Genomic DNA, 17,257 nt, shown 5'->3' on the forward strand with positions numbered 1-17,257 from the left:
AATTACTCTGTTGAAAAACCTATGGTTTATGATAGCATATTATTCAGGCTCTGTAGGATGGGAAGCCACCTATTTGTTCTTTATTATTTTCACTAGTACTAGCTTTTCACAAGTTTTGAAGCCAGTATGAGCTTGTAGATGCTGAATTAAGGATTATTTGTTCTCTTGTTGTAGTGACGGGCCATTTACTCCATTGTGATGTCATTGTTGATATGATAAACAGTATTGAAATTATCTCCTGAACTTGAGAACTCTGGACGATTCTCCCCCGGAGTTGGCTGTGAGAGCTCTGAACATCGAAGGTGTTACTTGTGAGCTAAGCTCTCCTGCTATAATTCCAAAGTTTTAACTCTTCCTCTCGAGAAAGAAATGCTGCTTCTTGTCTTCATGTCTAAAGGGAAAGGAGGTTTGGTTTTACTATGTCAGCTAGCAGGAATCCATGAGTTTTAGTTTCTGTGCCAATTCTCCTTTCTGTAGATGATTATCAGATTCCTGTAATTTGTAAAGTGACCTTTTTGCAGAATTAGAACTTCCCTTTGAACATTTTGAGCTTGAACTTTGCAACCAAGTTATTGTGCCTGGTGGGTCTGACCTTCTTCCAGTGGCCTGGAGGTGAAGACAGCCACTGTGAGAGCCGTGCAGTTGGGACAGCGCAATCTGGTCTTTGTTCATGAGAGTATCCTTCTAAATAGAGTTCCACCTAGTTCTTATGTCCCAGTACGTGGCCGTCCTCTTTCCCAAGTATGACCAACTTGATTTGTAGTAAAAGAGACTGTAAAGGCAAACAGGAAGTTTTGGGGTCTGATTGTGAGTTTCTCTGTATGCTTTAACTTCTCAGAGTAGTTAGTTGGGCTCTCTGAGGATGTCCATATTCTCTTTTAATAAAATGAAAATTGTGAAAGAATTTCTATACAAGAACAAAGATGTTCACATGCAAGCTGCATTTGGTCTTCCTAATTGCACTATGTTGTAGAAGCTGGATTTTTAGGTAATAAGAAAATGAAAGCTTGATTGTAAAACTCTCACATTTCTTTCTTTTTTTTTTTTGATCAGGAACATGCTGCTTCTTTAAAATATAATTGCATCCATTATGTTGGCAGTGGGCATCTAAATCTTAAGGCAAAAGCAGACTGCATCTTTTCAAGTGCATTGGTTTGAAAATTGAAGTTGGCTTTTCTCCGTTTGATGGGTTGTTCTCTAAATCAGAGTAATTAACGAAAGATTAACAACAGAATGGGCCTCGGAGCTTGGAAAGCATGTGTCGCGATTGCCTTCGTGCCACTTTTGTGCTGCTTGCTGAACTATTTTTGTTGGAGAGTGTTTGGATTCAAGAATTAGTTTTTACATGATACTGGATACTTCGGAGGATGAATAATGAGAGCCTTTCTGCTTCAGTCACTAATTCCTATCCAGAAAGGTTTCACAGTGACCATAAGTGCTGGCTGCCTCATGGCTGTCCTTCTCCATTCTGCACTGAAATCTGTTTATTGGCAGCAGAAAGATGTCTCCGTTACAGAAATTAGCATCACTGGCACTCTCATTGCTCTAGGACAAAATGTGACACAAACTTCAGGTTTCCAAGCCAATTTAGGATTGCTTTGTTACTAATCTGCAGATTAATAACTTTCGATAATAGAGTTGTGTTTCTTAATGAAAAATGCGTTACCACCATTAGTTATTGTTGATGGTTCTCGGAAGCAAACCATGTGTTTTATTTCAGGTTTCACTGTCCACACAGGAGACTCGTGGATACTGGAAGTGAAGTGAGAATATGTGATCACTAGAAGTTTATGACACAGACAGCACTAAAGTGTATTTATCTGATGTGAATATGTGTTTAGTTAACAACGAGCAGCTGCCAAAGGGAGTGCCATGGTGAATTGTGTTACAGATATTTAGCACTAATAAGGAAACGAGAGAGAGAGAGAGAGAAGGAAATTAACCCTTGCTGTGTTGTTATCTCAGTCTCTCTCTCACACACATTTCTATTCACATTTCATCCATACCAATCTTCTTACTGTGTTACAAACCTCTAGAGAAATGCACAATTCTGTGAGTGTTTGTGGAAAGTGCGTCGGGTTTTCCTTGGAAGGGGACACAATTTTCACTAATCTCTGTCAATTTGCAGAACCTGAGAATAACTCACCATTTTTCTAAGGAGTATTTTGAAGAGCTCCTGTTTTCACATAATGGGTTCATATAGTTCAGGTCCTGAAAGATGGCATAATAGGGATAAAAGCTGAACTGGTTTCTGTTCTTCTACAGGTGAGAGGCAAAGGTGGTAGTAATTTTCTTCAGAATTTTTTTTTTTCCTAGTCCCTCAGGTCATATAATAATACTCTTGTTCACACCTATGTGAAAGGAACTGCTGTGTGGTTCAAGTTATGCCATATTTCTCCTGCAAGAGCAAGTTACTCTCGACAAGGTTTTTGTAGACAATGCCTTCTGCAGTTTCTGCAGTTGTGAGCAGTCCAAGAGACAAATCGGACTCCCTCAGAAATGCGAGAAACCAGGCGCTTTGATAGAAAGGCCAGGAAAAATTGAATTAGAGCAGCAACTCTTGAAATATCTGCTCTGGCATTGGAGCAGCAGCAGCTCTTACCTAAACTGTGTGCAGCATGGCTTCTTACCTAGACCATGTGTGGGTCCATGGCACACTTGCTCTTTGCCAAGTGGCGTTCTTGCAAACAATTTCCAGACAACATTTTAGAGTGAGGGTGTTCCAGGGACCATTCTCCATAGGTGAATTAGATGTAGTTTTTGAAGCTGATGAGTTTCAAAGCAGAAGCAAGTTATTCCATGCCAACTGGCCTCAGCACTTGGGAATATAAATTAAATATGTTCAGGAACTAATATAAATGTAGCCACAGACTCCTGTCTCTAATTTTATACAGAGCAAAATATTTTGGAGGCAATCCAGTGTGTTATAGCGACATTTCGATCACCTCAGGAAAGAAGCTACTGGTTTCAGATATGTGGTTTTTAAGCTTACATCCTAAGCAATCAGTACAAATCATCTTCGCAGGATTCCCAACCGGTTCAGGGTTGTATAAAGTGCCTAGTTCTGTTACCTGTCATTTGCTAATGGTTAAAAGCACGAGCTTTCTCCTTTTGATGCTTGAGCTACTTTGCTTGAAAGGTTGCTTCCTTTTTTCCCCTTGTTTGTAGGATGGCTTTGAGGCTTACTTCCCCACACCAGTCAGCCATGAGCGGGAGATGAATATTTACCTTTCCATCAAGGTGTCAGCTTCTTTCCTTGCATTTCCACACCATCCCATGGAAGTCTTGTATTGATATAAACTTCAGGTGAAGTAGACTATGGATAGGAAAATCATGAAGGCCTTCTTGGTGTGAGCGCCTCTTCCAGAAGAAAAGTTAGTTAAAAACGTCTAGCCAATAGATGCTCAATGAGAATCCTGAGCACTGAACAGGCCAAAACACTCTCATTTTCCTTCTTTAGCCTTGTAACAGTTCTACTCCCACACTGCTTTCTGTTTAGCTCCCTCCAGCAAACCCCATTTTTTGTTGGTAAAGTCATCTACTCTTTTCCTTTCTCCAGAGGTGCGATGCTCCTATCCTCAAGTGTTCTTTTCCTCCCCCGTGCTTTTCCTCTATCTTCCTCTCTCATGTCTTTTCGTTGTCTTGTTCTTTGGTCGCATGCCTGTATTCCCGGGTCATTTGCTGTTCACTTGGCTGTGTGTCATTAAAGTTCACTGGATTTTTGAACTGTTGACAGTGTTGTGTAAGTGTAAGAAGAGGCAACAGAGATGCACTTTTTCCCTGTTCTTTCACAAGCTTTGGTCCTTAGTTACCTGGGGTAAATGGTCTCACTGTGTCTTGGCTGGAAAAATGGAGTTTGTTTGGTTTTACTTGAATTGTAAAATAAGTCTACATGTTTTTCATTTTACTTCTGACAGTCCATTGTGAGACGTAGTAGAAGTTTGAAAAGTACTTTGAGATCCTCAGCTGGAAAAGTTTTAGAAGTGCTGCTGCTGTTTTTGGTTGGATTTTGGGATTTTTTTTTATACTGTTACTCCATAGCTAAGCTAGTACTGCTCATTTGTTGCAGGAAATAATCCTGTGGTGAATTGTGTGGGCTGAGCCCAGTGACGCTTTTCTTATGTCAGATCAATGTAGTTGCCTACCAACGATCAACGTAGTTGATTTGAGCAATGGCTTTTGAGTAGACTACCTCCTTTCTGTATATTTAACTTCTCTGTATTAGAGACACAAATGTGTATTTACTGTGTCTTTGCCTCTTTGCTTTCGCTATAGGTCATCCCTTTGCAGCCTGGATTTTTAAGCCTGGAAATTTATGATCTCTGTTTGGGATTCCTGGGACCAGTTACAGCTTACCTGCGTGTGTCTGACATGCATGAGTTGGAGGTGGATCTCACTGATAAGGTGATGCAGTCTTAGGGAAGCTCAAATGTTCCTAAAAGCTAATGTGGTAGGATATATTTCCCTGCCCACAGAGAGGAGGCAGCACCAAGATAGGTCTTAGGATTAAGCATCCAGAGCAGGACATGGATACAGAGCCCTCAAGGAAGAATGTATGAAGCTTTCTCTTCCTTTCTCCTCTCCCCTTCTCTTTTTAATCTAGCTTGAGATTGGCAAGTCTCTTGTGGTTACCATTCGAGTCCTGGGTTTTCAGCAACTTCCCTTGCTGAGTAAATACTTCAAGTATGTGAAGCTGAAGCTGCAAGCAGCATCTCCTATCATTACACTTGTGTGAGTATTACAGTTGGCAGGTTGGAGCACTCTTAAGTACTAACTGATAATGTTCACCTTGTATTGGAAAAAACAGAACTGATAATTACAGAAGAAAACCTATTTACAACCCCCTTGCTATTTGCTGGCTCACTGTGTAAATGTTGGTAGAGTGCATGAAAGGTGTCAGGACTGTAATTACCAGCTTTAGCAGTGAGTTCTCAGGAGAATCTCCACTTACCCTTCTGTAAAACGTTAATGAATTTCTAGATAACTTTTTTGGCAGGCTGTGGCAATTAACTTGTATTCGTAAAGCTCTTTGAGATTCCTGGTTGCAGGACTGAAATGTTTTTTCATCTCCCATTGCCTGTGTCTCTGTGTTACCATATGGGCATATGAAACACATCTGAAACAGTGATATATCTCTGCATTAATTCAGACCTGGTAGCTCAGTCCATAAGTTTTCTTTCGACAGAAGAATTGATTCCCTCACACTTACTGTATTTATTAGATGGTATTTTGCCACTCGGAGCTCTATGCGTCCTCTATCTAGGACTATGGATATCTCAAAGTTCAAGCCTCAATAGTATAGTAGTCACAACTTGCCTATTAAACAGTTCCTGCCTGAGTTCTCTCTTAGTTGTCGTACAGGGAATGAAAGGTGAAGTCATGGTAAGGTGTCTTTGCAGGCAAATGGAAGAAGTGAGAGAATATTCTGAATTGTATGTACTTCAAGCTGTTGCTATCGGTCAGACAACTGGTAGCTATGGCCTGGGACAAGATGGGAAGATTTACTTCAGCTCCTCGGAAAGTAGAGCTAAGAGTGCACAGGTTTAAATCTGCTCACGTCTGAGTGTTTCTGACCCATTGTGGAGTCTTTTTCTTCAAAGTTCTTTAAGAGAAAAAAAAAAAATCCCACTTATGATGATATTCTGAAGCCTTGATGTCTTATGTCTCTTAAATTCATATAAAAAAGGATCTTATAAATAATTGTTGTCAGGGACTATTGATACCATTTCTGTATTTTGGCAAAGTATCCATTGTTTTCTCCTAGTCCTTTCATTCAGAAGGCAGAATCACTTCCCTCACTAGAAATCTCTGTACTCTGTAATAAATCTGTGCCAAGATCTCCTTAGACAGGCTCATGTGATTCAACACTAACAGTCCTAGTATTCTGTCTAGTGATGCTGCACAAAAAAGAAATGCGTATAACATTTTACAGCAGAATATTTTGCCTTTTACCGGGTCTTTCCTCCATTTAAACTGATTCCAAAGAAAATCACTCTTATTCCACACAATATGATGCAGGTGAGCATTATTTCTTCTGAACAAATTAGAATTTTTCATTCCCCTTCACCTATTGCTTCCTTTCCCCCTGAGTATTGGTATTTTTCAGGAGAGGTGTGCAACAGGCAACTGGAGACATTAATTCCCTAAACCCCAGGGTTTAGATTCACTATTATATGTATGTTTGTTTTCCTTGGTGAACAGCTTACGTTTTATTTAAATATACTTCAGGTGATGTCAGAGGGTGGCCCCAGCCACAGTCCATCATCCATTTCTCTGTCACTCACTGCTCCATTGCTGAGGTTAACCAACTTGGACAAGTAGTGGCAAGGGCAGTTGAATAGTGGTTCAGGTGGTTAGTGAAGACTCAGGAAAAGTTACTGTTTTTTCACAGATATTTTTCCATTTGTTATGGTTTAACCCGGCACGCAGCTCAACACCACACAGCTGTTCGCTGACTCCCCCGCCACCCCAGAGGGATGGGGGAGAGAATCGGGGCGGGGAGAAATAAATTTATCGGTTGAGATAAAGACAGTTTAATAGGACAGAAAAGGAAGGGAAAATAATAATAATATTAGTAATGATAAAAGAATATATAAAATAAGTGATGCACAATACAATTGCTCACCACCCGCGACTGATGCCCAGCCAGTCCTGAGCAGTGGTCACCCCCCGCCAGCTAACTCCCCCCAGTTTCTGTACTGAGCATGACATCCCATGGTATGGACTACCCCTTTGGCCAGTTGGGGTCAGCTGTCCTGGCTGTGCCCCCTCCCAGCTCCTTGTGCCCCTCCAGCCTTCTCAGTCGGTAGAGCACGGGAAGCTGAAAAATCCTTGACTAGTGTAAGCACTGCTCAGCAACAACTAAAACATCGGTGTGTTATCAACATTGTTCTCACCCTAAATCCAAAGCACAGCACTGTACCAGCTACTAGGAAGGAAATTAACTCTGTCCCAGCCGAAACCAGGACAGTATACGCCCCTTATTCTGTACCATCTACGTCACGCCCAGGTCCCCACACTTTCCGATACATTCCAATTAGTCACCACCACTTTTCCTGCCTTTTGATCTATACACGCAGATACCGTTCCCTTAGCCTGCGGGCCATGCCTCTAAAAATGTTCGTTGAGGTCATTTAGTCCGTGACTTTGGGCTCCATCTGGCAGAATAATCTTTCAGGGCAGGAAAGATGGAGATGGTAGGCGGTGTTGGATTGTTTCATGTTGAGGTCAGTGCTGGTTCCATCATCACTGGGCTTTGCTCGGTTTCATCGAACTTCATTCTTCATTAGCCTGGGTTATTCTTATTGTAATACCATCGGCATGGCATATAATAGCACCTAGCAATTAGCATAATACAATGTAACTCATTGGCTCTTCTCACCCAAACCCAAATCCCCTTGAGGGACACATCGGGCTTCCCCATCCTTCTGCAATATCCACCAAGTGCACCCAGGTCCTTGAGCAAAAGCAAGCCCACAGATGGGTTTGCCTTTGCCCGAGGCAGGAATAGCCCAGACTGTCTTCCCCAGCATAGTTTTTACGTGCACTACAGGGACTTTATCCCCTTCTACAGCACATAAAAGTTTTGACCGGGCAGGGCCAGCTGGATTGGCAGATCCCCTAGTGTTGACTGACCAGGTGGCCTTTGCGAAACGTGTGTCCCAATGTTTGAACGTCCCGCCACCCATTGCTCTCAGTGTAGTCTGTAGCAGTCCGTTGTCTCGTTTGCGTTTCCCGGAGGCTGGTGCGTGATAGGGGATGTGATACACCCACTCCATGCCGTGCTCTTTGGCCCAGGTGTCTATGAGGTTGTTTTGGAAATGAGTCCCGTTGTCTGACTCAATTCTTTCTGGGGTGCCATGTCGCCACAGGACTTGCTTTTCAAGGCCCAGGATAGTGTTCCGGGCGGTGGCCCGGGGCACGGGATCTGCTTCCAGCCAGCCGGTGGTTGCCTCCAGCATTGTAAGCACGTGGCACTTGCCTTGGCGGCATGGCCACTATTGCACGGGTTAGCCATGACTGTGAAACATGCGCTGCAGTCAAGCAAGCCAAGCGGTTAAAGCCCCTCCGGTACGGAGGACGATGGCTGAAATAGAAATACGGGGAGGCCTGGCAGGTCGGTTAGATCACGCCCCCACAAACCCGCCATAAGTGGTTTGACACGCCTGCAAAGATGCATCACAAGCAGATTCCTTATATACTCTTGCCCCAGCACCAATCCTGAGAGTGGTTGTATGGGGCACCTCAGCCCAGCCATGGGCCCATCACCCAGCCCAGCCCTGCTGCCCAAAGGTGGCCCCCAAGCTTGGGCCCCTCAGTGCTTCTATTCCAGGGTGGTCTACAAGACAATGCTGAGGCTGTTTCGTTATCTCATCACCAAGGGAAACTTCACTCCTTTGCAAGGAGTCCTTCTGTCTCCAGCATTCCTGCTTCCAGCAGGTTTAACCCCTTCTTGCAGTTATGCCTCCTTGCCCTCCGTGCCAGATCATTCCTCGGTCACAAAATAACACTGCTGAGCACAAACAATAAGCCTGAGTGGTTTAATGCGATTGGCTTGAAACCAGCATATGAAGGTTCGATTCCTTCCTTTCTTGTACTTGAACAAAGGCAGGTTCCTCAAAGGTGTGGTATGGGGGTGGGCAGCCGTGGATTCATTCAGTGCTGGTGGTGGTTAGATCTGGTTGTAAGACTTTTCGTTTTGATGAGAAGGCTTCTCAGATGATGAATACTAGTATGACTATGGCTGTTACTGAAATTAGTAAGCCAATAGATGATATAGTGTTTCATAGTGTGTAGGGTAGTCCGAGTACCCTTGTGGTATACGGCTAAGCGAGCAAGCGTTGTGGGAAGGTTAGCTTCACGACTCTGAATATGACCTAGAAGTGAGCCTTGGCTCATGTAGAGTTCTAGCCCTAGAACTCGGAAACATATCCTAGCCACCTAACTCTCCAAACCTTCTCTCTCAATCTCGCCAGAGCCCAGCTCCCAAATGGAAAACGTCCAGCGCCTGCTCCCACACCAAAGGGGCCAGGACTGCAAGCTGTTGCTGGCCCTCACCTTCCCTTGGCAGCCCTTCCACAGCCCCACAAACACGTGTTCTTGCTCTACCACCTAGCCCTCACCCTGACCCTTGCTCTTGCTAGAGCCTAGGTCCCGCAAAACCCCCCAGGGCACTCTGGACAGAAGCAGGCGTTGGAAAACCCAGCGAATACCAAGGGGCTCAGTGGAATGCAGCAGGGCCCCACACGGGCATCAGAAAAACCTGGCGAAGCCTCTGGGATACTGTAGAAAACAGCAGGGCCCTGCCAGTGCGTGGGCAAAGCCGGGGCCCTGCTTCCCTCTAGTTTCACTGGGCCTTTCCAGGGCCCAGTCACCCTCCAGAATTTCCTTGGGCCTTCACCGAGCTTTTGCCAATGTCCGGGCGGTTCCCTGCTGCACTCGAGAGTGCCCTGGGGCCTTCACCAGGTGAAACGGAGGGTGCAACCAGTGGCAGCAAAGGTTGGGGTGAGGAAGTGAGGAAGCCTGGCTTGGAAACATTGTTCTGGCAACAAAGGCTCAGTGTTCACTTCAGCATGGCCCAGGATTTCTCAGCTGTCACCACCACGCTGTTGGGTGGGGTCCAACAACTGGCCGGATCAGGTCCTACAGTGCCACAGGAGCACGGCGCAGCCACAGCCTGTGGACGGCCGCTGCCTCCCTGCCCAAAGCTCGGGGCAGAAATCAACTACCTCTCACTACTTGCAGGTCCTCATCGTGCCACCACCTCCCCCATAGGAAAAGCACAAATTGATGCCCAACATGCAGCCACAGCAGCATTTATTTACAGCTGTGAAGAGAAATCTCATACTAGGGCTTGGAGCCGTCAGGAAAGCTGCTGCAAGGCACCAGGCCTTCTGGGCCCTTCTTTCCCTCTTCCAGTTATTTTATTAATAACGTAGTGATTTATTTTACTGACTGCATGCCCATTAGCTGCTTCTGAAGGCATCCGGGTGCCTCCAGGACTTCCTGGTAAAAGAAAGGCAGGCTTCTTCCATGGTGTTCATTTTATTACAAAATCCTCAGTACATCAACACACCTCAACCCTTAACAGAGCAACCAGAAAGAACAGAAACACAGCAATTAACTGCTCACCAAAATACAACAGGGCTTCCTAGAGAATAAGCATTAACAGAGACCTCCCGTGCCCCACCTAGCAAAGCAGCAGCTCTAACAAGCTCTACCAAAAAGGAGGTCTGCTTTTGTCAGTAGATAGAGCTCCTTCCCACAGATGTTTCAGCAAGGTGGGCAGCACTTGGAGGAGGGGGGGCCCTGAGACTGAACACATTTGAGAAGACTGCAGCAGGCAAAGAGCCATTTGGCTGAATGGAGTCTGCAAGGCAGCACAAATGCCAGAAACGCTGCAGAGCTGCACCACCCCCCCCCAAACAGGCTCCTCTGGGTATTAACACATTCGTATCACAGATGCACTGGCACTATGGCTGCAACGGAGCGAGGGGTCCCTGCTCTGAATATGCAGACAAGGAGGTTTGGCTGTGGGGGTTTGGGATTTTTGGTTGGGGGTTTTTTTTTTTTTTCTTGTTTCTTTTTCAAAATGTAGAAGACAACACATCACTGCCATTGAAGCGACCAATCCCCTCTCGCCGACAGGGCTGCAGCATAGCCCAGGCAGCACTTTGCAGGGGTGACTGTTGCCAATTCCAACACACCTGCTGTTCAGGGTGGGTTAATGTTTGTCCTTTCCTGAGCTCTGGGGTGCTGGTGGCATTTGGCTTTGCTCAGTTCTTTTTGGTCTTGGGGGTGTCATACTTTCTCTTGCTCGAGTACCACAGCAGCAGTGGGATCCCGATGGAGGGCAGGGTCATCACACCAAAAGCTGCCCAGTCCAGCTAGAAGGAGAAATTGTTAGGAAGAAGTCAAAACAAATCATGTGCAGATGAGTCTTTTAGCCATCAGATCTTCTACTCTCAAGCCTTCTGGCTCAAATCCCACAGTGCCAGCTCCTTCACAGAAGTAGCTGGGATGAAAACTCTTTGCTTTTTCTGTGATACTCTTCTGGAGCACTGATACAGATTAATTGCAACCCACGTTGGAGTTTTCCAGGTGACTGCAGCATAAACCCAACACACCACAAACCGGCAAAAAGCCCCTGTGCTGGGTTGCACAGTCGCTGCAGTGCAATTTCAATTACCAACTGAAAGATACTTACAAAGTGAGGAGAGAACCTCCTGTCAAACTCACGCTGAGCCAAGATTCCTCCCTGCCCAGGAGCACTAGTGAAACCAACCTGAAAAAGGTAGGGGTGAGGGGGAAGACAGTATTTGCCACGTTTCCTTCTTGCAACAGAGCCTGTGCAGTATAAGAGTGCAGGGACATGCATCATCTCCTAACGAGCAGCTCGAAGAGCACAGTCAGGTGTATCTATCGGCTGTCCTATTTGAGCAAGGATCCTATAAATAGTCAACTCACCACAACCTGTCCACCCTCCTGTGCCAGGTATGTGATGGTAGCAGAGGTGAAGTTGAAGTAACCAGCTTTGAGAGGCCGCAGAACCACAGTGTGGGACACATTACTCGCTCTGAGCCGTAAGTTAAGGAAAATAGTTGCATTTCAAAGGAAGAAAAGTGAAGAGATAGGTGAAGAAGAGCCTTGAACCAGGTGGAAAAGTCACTCCTGATGACAGATCCGAGTCCTCTGTGGTTACAGACATCCAGACCCATCCAAGGCTGATCCAGCTGCTCCCCTTTCCCAGGCAGAAGAATTGCACAGGGACCTCGCCCTGTTTGCAAGAAACTTTTTTTACACAGCACCTTCAAGGAGAACAGAGGTTTGCATTCAATGGCCTGCCTGGGGTCTGGCATGCTGGAATTTCAGTGACAACGAATGAAGACAGGAGAGCTACAGGATGCTTAGGGGTAAGAAGGAGCGTTGGGAGAAATTTCAAAACATGAAAAGATACGGAGCAATCCTGTCCCACTTGACATTGAGCATCCCAGAGACAATGCCAAAATCTTCTGGGGGGAAAGAATCGTCCGACAGCTCCACATCTAAAGCAGCACTAAATGCAAAAAAGAAAGGGATGAGAAGAGAATCTTAGACTTGGCATTCTGCTCACTGGGGACTGCACCAAAGAGGGATGACAGTCCCATACTGACAATTCAGCAGCCTGAAGAACCGATTTTTGAAACATAAAAAGGCACCAATAGAAGATGGGAAGGAGAGTCAAGGTATATTACAGGGAGACTACAGAAAGAGGAAGGCAAAACTGAGAGAAACTGCAAAAAAGACAGGAAACCAGATGTGAAAGAGAGCTCACGAAGCTAAGAAAGGGAGGCTGCGTGCATGGGGAGCAGAGTGTCACAAGACACAAAAGTAACTACACCATGCTGGACCAACAGCTAGAGCAGCCATGAGGTGAAAGCAGAAAACAGTGAAAGCAGGGACAACAGAACAGGAAGAAAAAGGCAAATTGCAGAGTCAGACCTTCAAGCACTGCTGGTGAGCTCAGAGTTAGGGGGAGCAAAGGTAACAGCACATCATGGAGCACAGAAATAGTCTCACACCCTGCAGACACACACACACACATAACGTTTGCTCCTGGTCAGTATTAGAAGCCTGGACAAGGCTTACCTGGAGCCAACATTGTAGATGTTGTACTGCAAAGTCAAGTCTTTGCCCTCCACTGCATATCTGTTTAATAGAGACTTGGAGGCCAGAAGCCTGGCGCCTTCCTCACAGTGGGCCACGTAAAACAGGGCAAACGCAGTGAGAATCAGGAGCTTCATCTAGAAGCAAAAGAAAATGGAATGTCATTGATAATTTAACTGCAAAAGGAACATGAACAGAAGAACGAAACAAGACAATTCAGGCATTCATGTGTAGTGAGACATGAACAGCTGTATACTTCACAGCAGTATTGATAAAGGATTATCACAAGCTGGCAGAAAGTTACCCTGGCTCCACACAAGTCTGCAACTCCCCCTGAAATACCTGTACACTTTCCTGCAAGGATGTTAAGAAGTGGCACAGTGGTGTCCCAGATGGGCAGGCGTGGAAGAAAAGATGACAGTTTTCTCCCTTCTCAAAGCTCTGGCAAGCATCACTCCCCTTTATCACATCTTAATAATTGGCAAAGGTCTCGGATCACAAAGCCTCTTCTAGTAACTTTCAGAGCAACAGCTTTAGCAATTAACGGTTTCACCAGTTTTAGCAATTAACAGTTAATTGCCATTGCAAAGCATGGCAGCTTTCCAGCACTGTCTTACACAACAGGCTTAGTTCTCCCCCCCATCAAATTCTGTTCTTCTCAGAAAGTCCTAGCTCCTCACTTCCAACATTTGTTATTCTTTCCTATTTCCAGCCACTGAGGTACTACCAACTTCCTCCAGCGGCCTTTTGGTCCCCAGAAGTCCCTGCTTCAGGCCACGTGTCCCAGTTTCCCCGAGCCCAGCATCTCTGGAGCTGCCCTGCTGAGAGGGCAAGGAGACCACACGGTCATTATATGTGCAACCCATTAGGAAACTTGCTAGTGCTTTTAAATGCAAAAACTGCTCACATGTCAGAGCCTCCACTCTCTATGCCAGAGGACCCTTCCTTCCCCTCAATACTCCCCTGCTACAGCCTTCACACCAGCATTTCCCCACCCTAGGCTGATCCTACACATCCACACGGCCCAGAAGACCCAAAGGTAAGCTCAGGGATGTTGCTCCATGCAAAACAAAGAATCGCCCGGTTTCACCGACTGCTGCCTGCAGGACACCCAGACATCAACACTCCAGCAGCAGACCCCGGCTGGTCCCTCACAAGCCCCTCAAAACCCACGCCCAAACCACCCCCACAGACCCTTCCCAGGATCCCCCCCCCCCCTCCAGAAACCCGGGAACACGCCACCAAGCTCCTGCCCGCCCCCCGATCCCTCCCCACGAAGCCCCCGGCCCCTCACCGTCCCTGCCCCGCGGCGCCCAACGGAAGGCCGAGTCAGCGCAGAGGCAGCGGAATCACCTCAGACCGGAATATGGCGCCTCGGCGGCGCCCCGCGGCACGCTGGGAAATGTAGTCTTAGACCGCCTGCCAGCGGGGGACACCGCGCCTGCGCAGAGCGCGCCTCCTGCCGCTGCCCTGCCTCCTGCTTCGGGGCTTCCCTCCGGGGGATGAACGACCTTCCGAGAAGCGTCTGCAAAACAACAGCTTTTAGCCCAAAAATGCTACTTATAAACCCTCTGGGGGAGAACACAAGAGTACTGCCCCCTGCGTCCTGCCCTACCCCAGGCCCCGCAGCCCCAGGGGAGGGCCCCAAGCCCCGCGGCGGAGCCGCCCCGAGCACGGCAGGTCCCAGAGCGGCAGGGACACCGGGGTTTTGACAGGCGGCAGGACAGGCTTCCACCTGGAAGGTGCGGCTGGAGGAAGGCACCTTGCCAGGACTGCTTCCCCTTAGGGAGAAGGGGACGAGCAGCTTGAACTTGTGATTTGGGTTTGCTGGAGGCCCGTTGCTGAAGTTAGCGCTTTTGGGAGAGAAGACAACAAAGCTGCCAAGCAAGCATGTAACACAGAAACCCAGAAAAAGGCCATACCTCCCCTCCTCCTTTGGCTACTGCTCACGGTTTTCTCCATCTGTTCTTGAGGTTGGTGTGATTCTCCTCTTGTCTCCTTGAAGAGCTCCGGGGAAAAGGGGGAAAAAGAAGCGCCCTCCCCACTTCGCCTTCAGTTAGTGACAAGCATGTAGAGCAGAAGCCCGATGACCACCATGGCTCGGAAGAGCACTTCAATGAGGAGCAGCAGTACGCCTAAGACAAAGATGGCCAGCAGCTCTGCCCAGCTCACCAGTGCTGCCAACTGCATAGAGGCTCTGTAAAGCGATGAGGGAGAAGAGGATGAGAGCAGGGAGGAGGATCTGGGTTAAATTCTGCAAACGTCAGGTGGGACACCTCTCCTCGTGCACAGACCCCAAAACTATACCTTCATGTATTCGGGATGCTCTGCTTAACTAACCCCACACCAGAGAGGCTCCACCCTTCTGTTTCTGACAGATTAGGAAATGTCCTGACCTCCCTGTTGCAAAACCAGTACCAAAACAGAAAGCCACTGGGCACGATTTTTGGCGCTGGAGGAAGCTGTGAGAGGTCACCTGTTCCCGTGTTTCTTAGGCAGTTGCCTGCAGACCTGCGGTGGGAGAGGGGCCACCAGTCCACACCTCTGCACACATATTCCTACACACACACGCAAACGTGGAAACCGTTCACTAGGCGTGCAGGCTGTGAAAGGGCAAACGGAACCGGCTTTGTGCCCTCTTTCCCTGTAATTAACACGGAACAACTGGACGGGCCTGACAAAGTGCACCGTGACAGAAATACAAATACACCTCAAATACGCCCACAAATACACCTCTCCTGGGCCCCAGCCGCTGGCTCCATGTACCACCATGTACTCTTTATCGAAGCTCCCCGCTCCCAACCTTTGCCAACAGCTCTCCCCACACCCGCTTTCTTCTCTCCCTGTTGAAGCACGCAGAGCTTATCCAAGCTGCAGACTATGGAAAAGCATCACAGAGCTCAAATCAATGTTAGCCACCTGCCGCTGAGGCAGCGTAACCATGGGCTGGGCTTCTCTCTCTCCCACACCTCAGCAGGGTTTGCTGCAGCGCGGGGATAGACCAGGACCCCATCACACAAACACCGAGAAAATAGAATCATAGAATCATAGAATCATTGAGGTTGGAAAAGACCTCTAAGATCATCGAGTCCAACCGTCAACCCAACACCCCCATGCCCACTAAACCATGTCCCTCAGCGCCGCATCTACTCGTCTTTTAAATACCTCCAGGGATGGGGACTCCACCCCTTCCCTGGGCAGCCTCTTCCAATACCCATCCTTGGCCTAAGCAGCTTAGAGCTTTTTACAAAGAAACTTGAATTTCTCTACAAAGCACCTTACTCAAGCAGCAGTCGGCTATCAGGTTAATGCATCCGACCTACTTCTAAACATTTTTCTTCCTGGCTAACAGTTGGCAGGTCCACGTGAGCTGGAAGAGAGGCGAGTAGCTATGAGAGAGGAAGACAAAAAGCCGTGTTATTTATTGAGCAGAACAATTTGAGGGGGGAAAAAAAAAAAACCATCAGACAAGCTGGAAACCGTTCACTAGGCGTGCAGGCTGTGAAAGGGCAAACGGAACCGGCTTTGTGCCCTCTTTCCCTGTAATTAACACGGAACAACTGGACGGGCCTGACAAAGTGCACCGTGACAGAAATACAAATACACCTCAAATACGCCCACAAATACACCTCTCCTGGGCCCCAGCCGCTGGCTCCATGTACCACCATGTACTCTTTATCGAAGCTCCCCGCTCCCAACCTTTGCCAACAGCTCTCCCCACACCCGCTTTCTTCTCTCCCTGTTGAAGCACGCAGAGCTTATCCAAGCTGCAGACTATGGAAAAGCATCACAGAGCTCAAATCAATGTTAGCCACCTGCCGCTGAGGCAGCGTAACCATGGGCTGGGCTTCTCTCTCTCCCACACCTCAGCAGGGTTTGCTGCAGCGCGGGGATAGACCAGGACCCCATCACACAAACACCGAGAAAATAGAATCATAGAATCATAGAATCATTGAGGTTGGAAAAGACCTCTAAGATCATCGAGTCCAACCGTCAACCCAACACCCCCATGCCCACTAAACCATGTCCCTCAGCGCCGCATCTACTCGTCTTTTAAATACCTCCAGGGATGGGGACTCCACCCCTTCCCTGGGCAGCCTCTTCCAATACCCATCCTTGGCCTAAGCAGCTTAGAGCTTTTTACAAAGAAACTTGAATTTCTCTACAAAGCACCTTACTCAAGCAGCAGTCGGCTATCAGGTTAATGCATCCGACCTACTTCTAAACATTTTTCTTCCTGGCTAACAGTTGGCAGGTCCACGTGAGCTGGAAGAGAGGCGAGTAGCTATGAGAGAGGAAGACAAAAAGCCGTGTTATTTATTGAGCAGAACAATTTGAGGGGGGAAAAAAAAAAAACCATCAGACAAGCTGGAAACCGTTCACTAGGCGTGCAGGCTGTGAAAGGGCAAACGGAACCGGCTTTGTGCCCTCTTTCCCTGTAATTAACACGGAACAACTGGACGGGCCTGACAAAGTGCACCGTGACAGAAATGGCTGCTGTGGGGATGCCTCACAACCGCAGGCCGAGGAGCTCTGCTCTGAGAGGACACCAGAGCCTCCGGGGCACTGGGAGGGCCTCAGCTCCCGCCAGGCAGCTCCGCTTCAGGAGCAG

At 47.4% G+C, this 17,257-nt stretch overlaps 1 protein-coding gene across 2 annotated transcripts; it reads right to left on the bottom strand.

Annotated features, from left to right (window-relative positions):
* Positions 1 to 10,025: 10,025 nt before the first annotated feature.
* SSR2 (signal sequence receptor subunit 2) lies at positions 10,026 to 14,018 on the bottom strand. 2 transcript variants are annotated; one of them, XM_076359783.1, is made up of 6 exons: positions 13,999 to 14,018; positions 12,628 to 12,782; positions 11,957 to 12,055; positions 11,467 to 11,575; positions 11,207 to 11,284; positions 10,026 to 10,886 (listed from the first exon to the last, which is right to left on the bottom strand). In XM_076359783.1, the coding sequence occupies exons 2-6, from the start codon at positions 12,780 to 12,782 to the stop codon at positions 10,776 to 10,778; spliced, it is 552 nt and encodes a 183-aa protein (XP_076215898.1). In that variant the 5' UTR covers positions 13,999 to 14,018; the 3' UTR covers positions 10,026 to 10,775. The 2 variants fall into 2 exon arrangements, with proteins under 2 accessions (XP_076215898.1, XP_076215897.1); XM_076359782.1 differs by having other exon boundaries at positions 13,940 to 14,008.
* Between the last annotated feature and the right edge of the window lie 3,239 nt (positions 14,019 to 17,257).

The sequence above is a fragment of the Aptenodytes patagonicus genome, chromosome 26, assembly GCF_965638725.1.
Source record: "Aptenodytes patagonicus chromosome 26, bAptPat1.pri.cur, whole genome shotgun sequence".
NCBI lineage: Eukaryota > Metazoa > Chordata > Aves > Sphenisciformes > Spheniscidae > Aptenodytes > Aptenodytes patagonicus.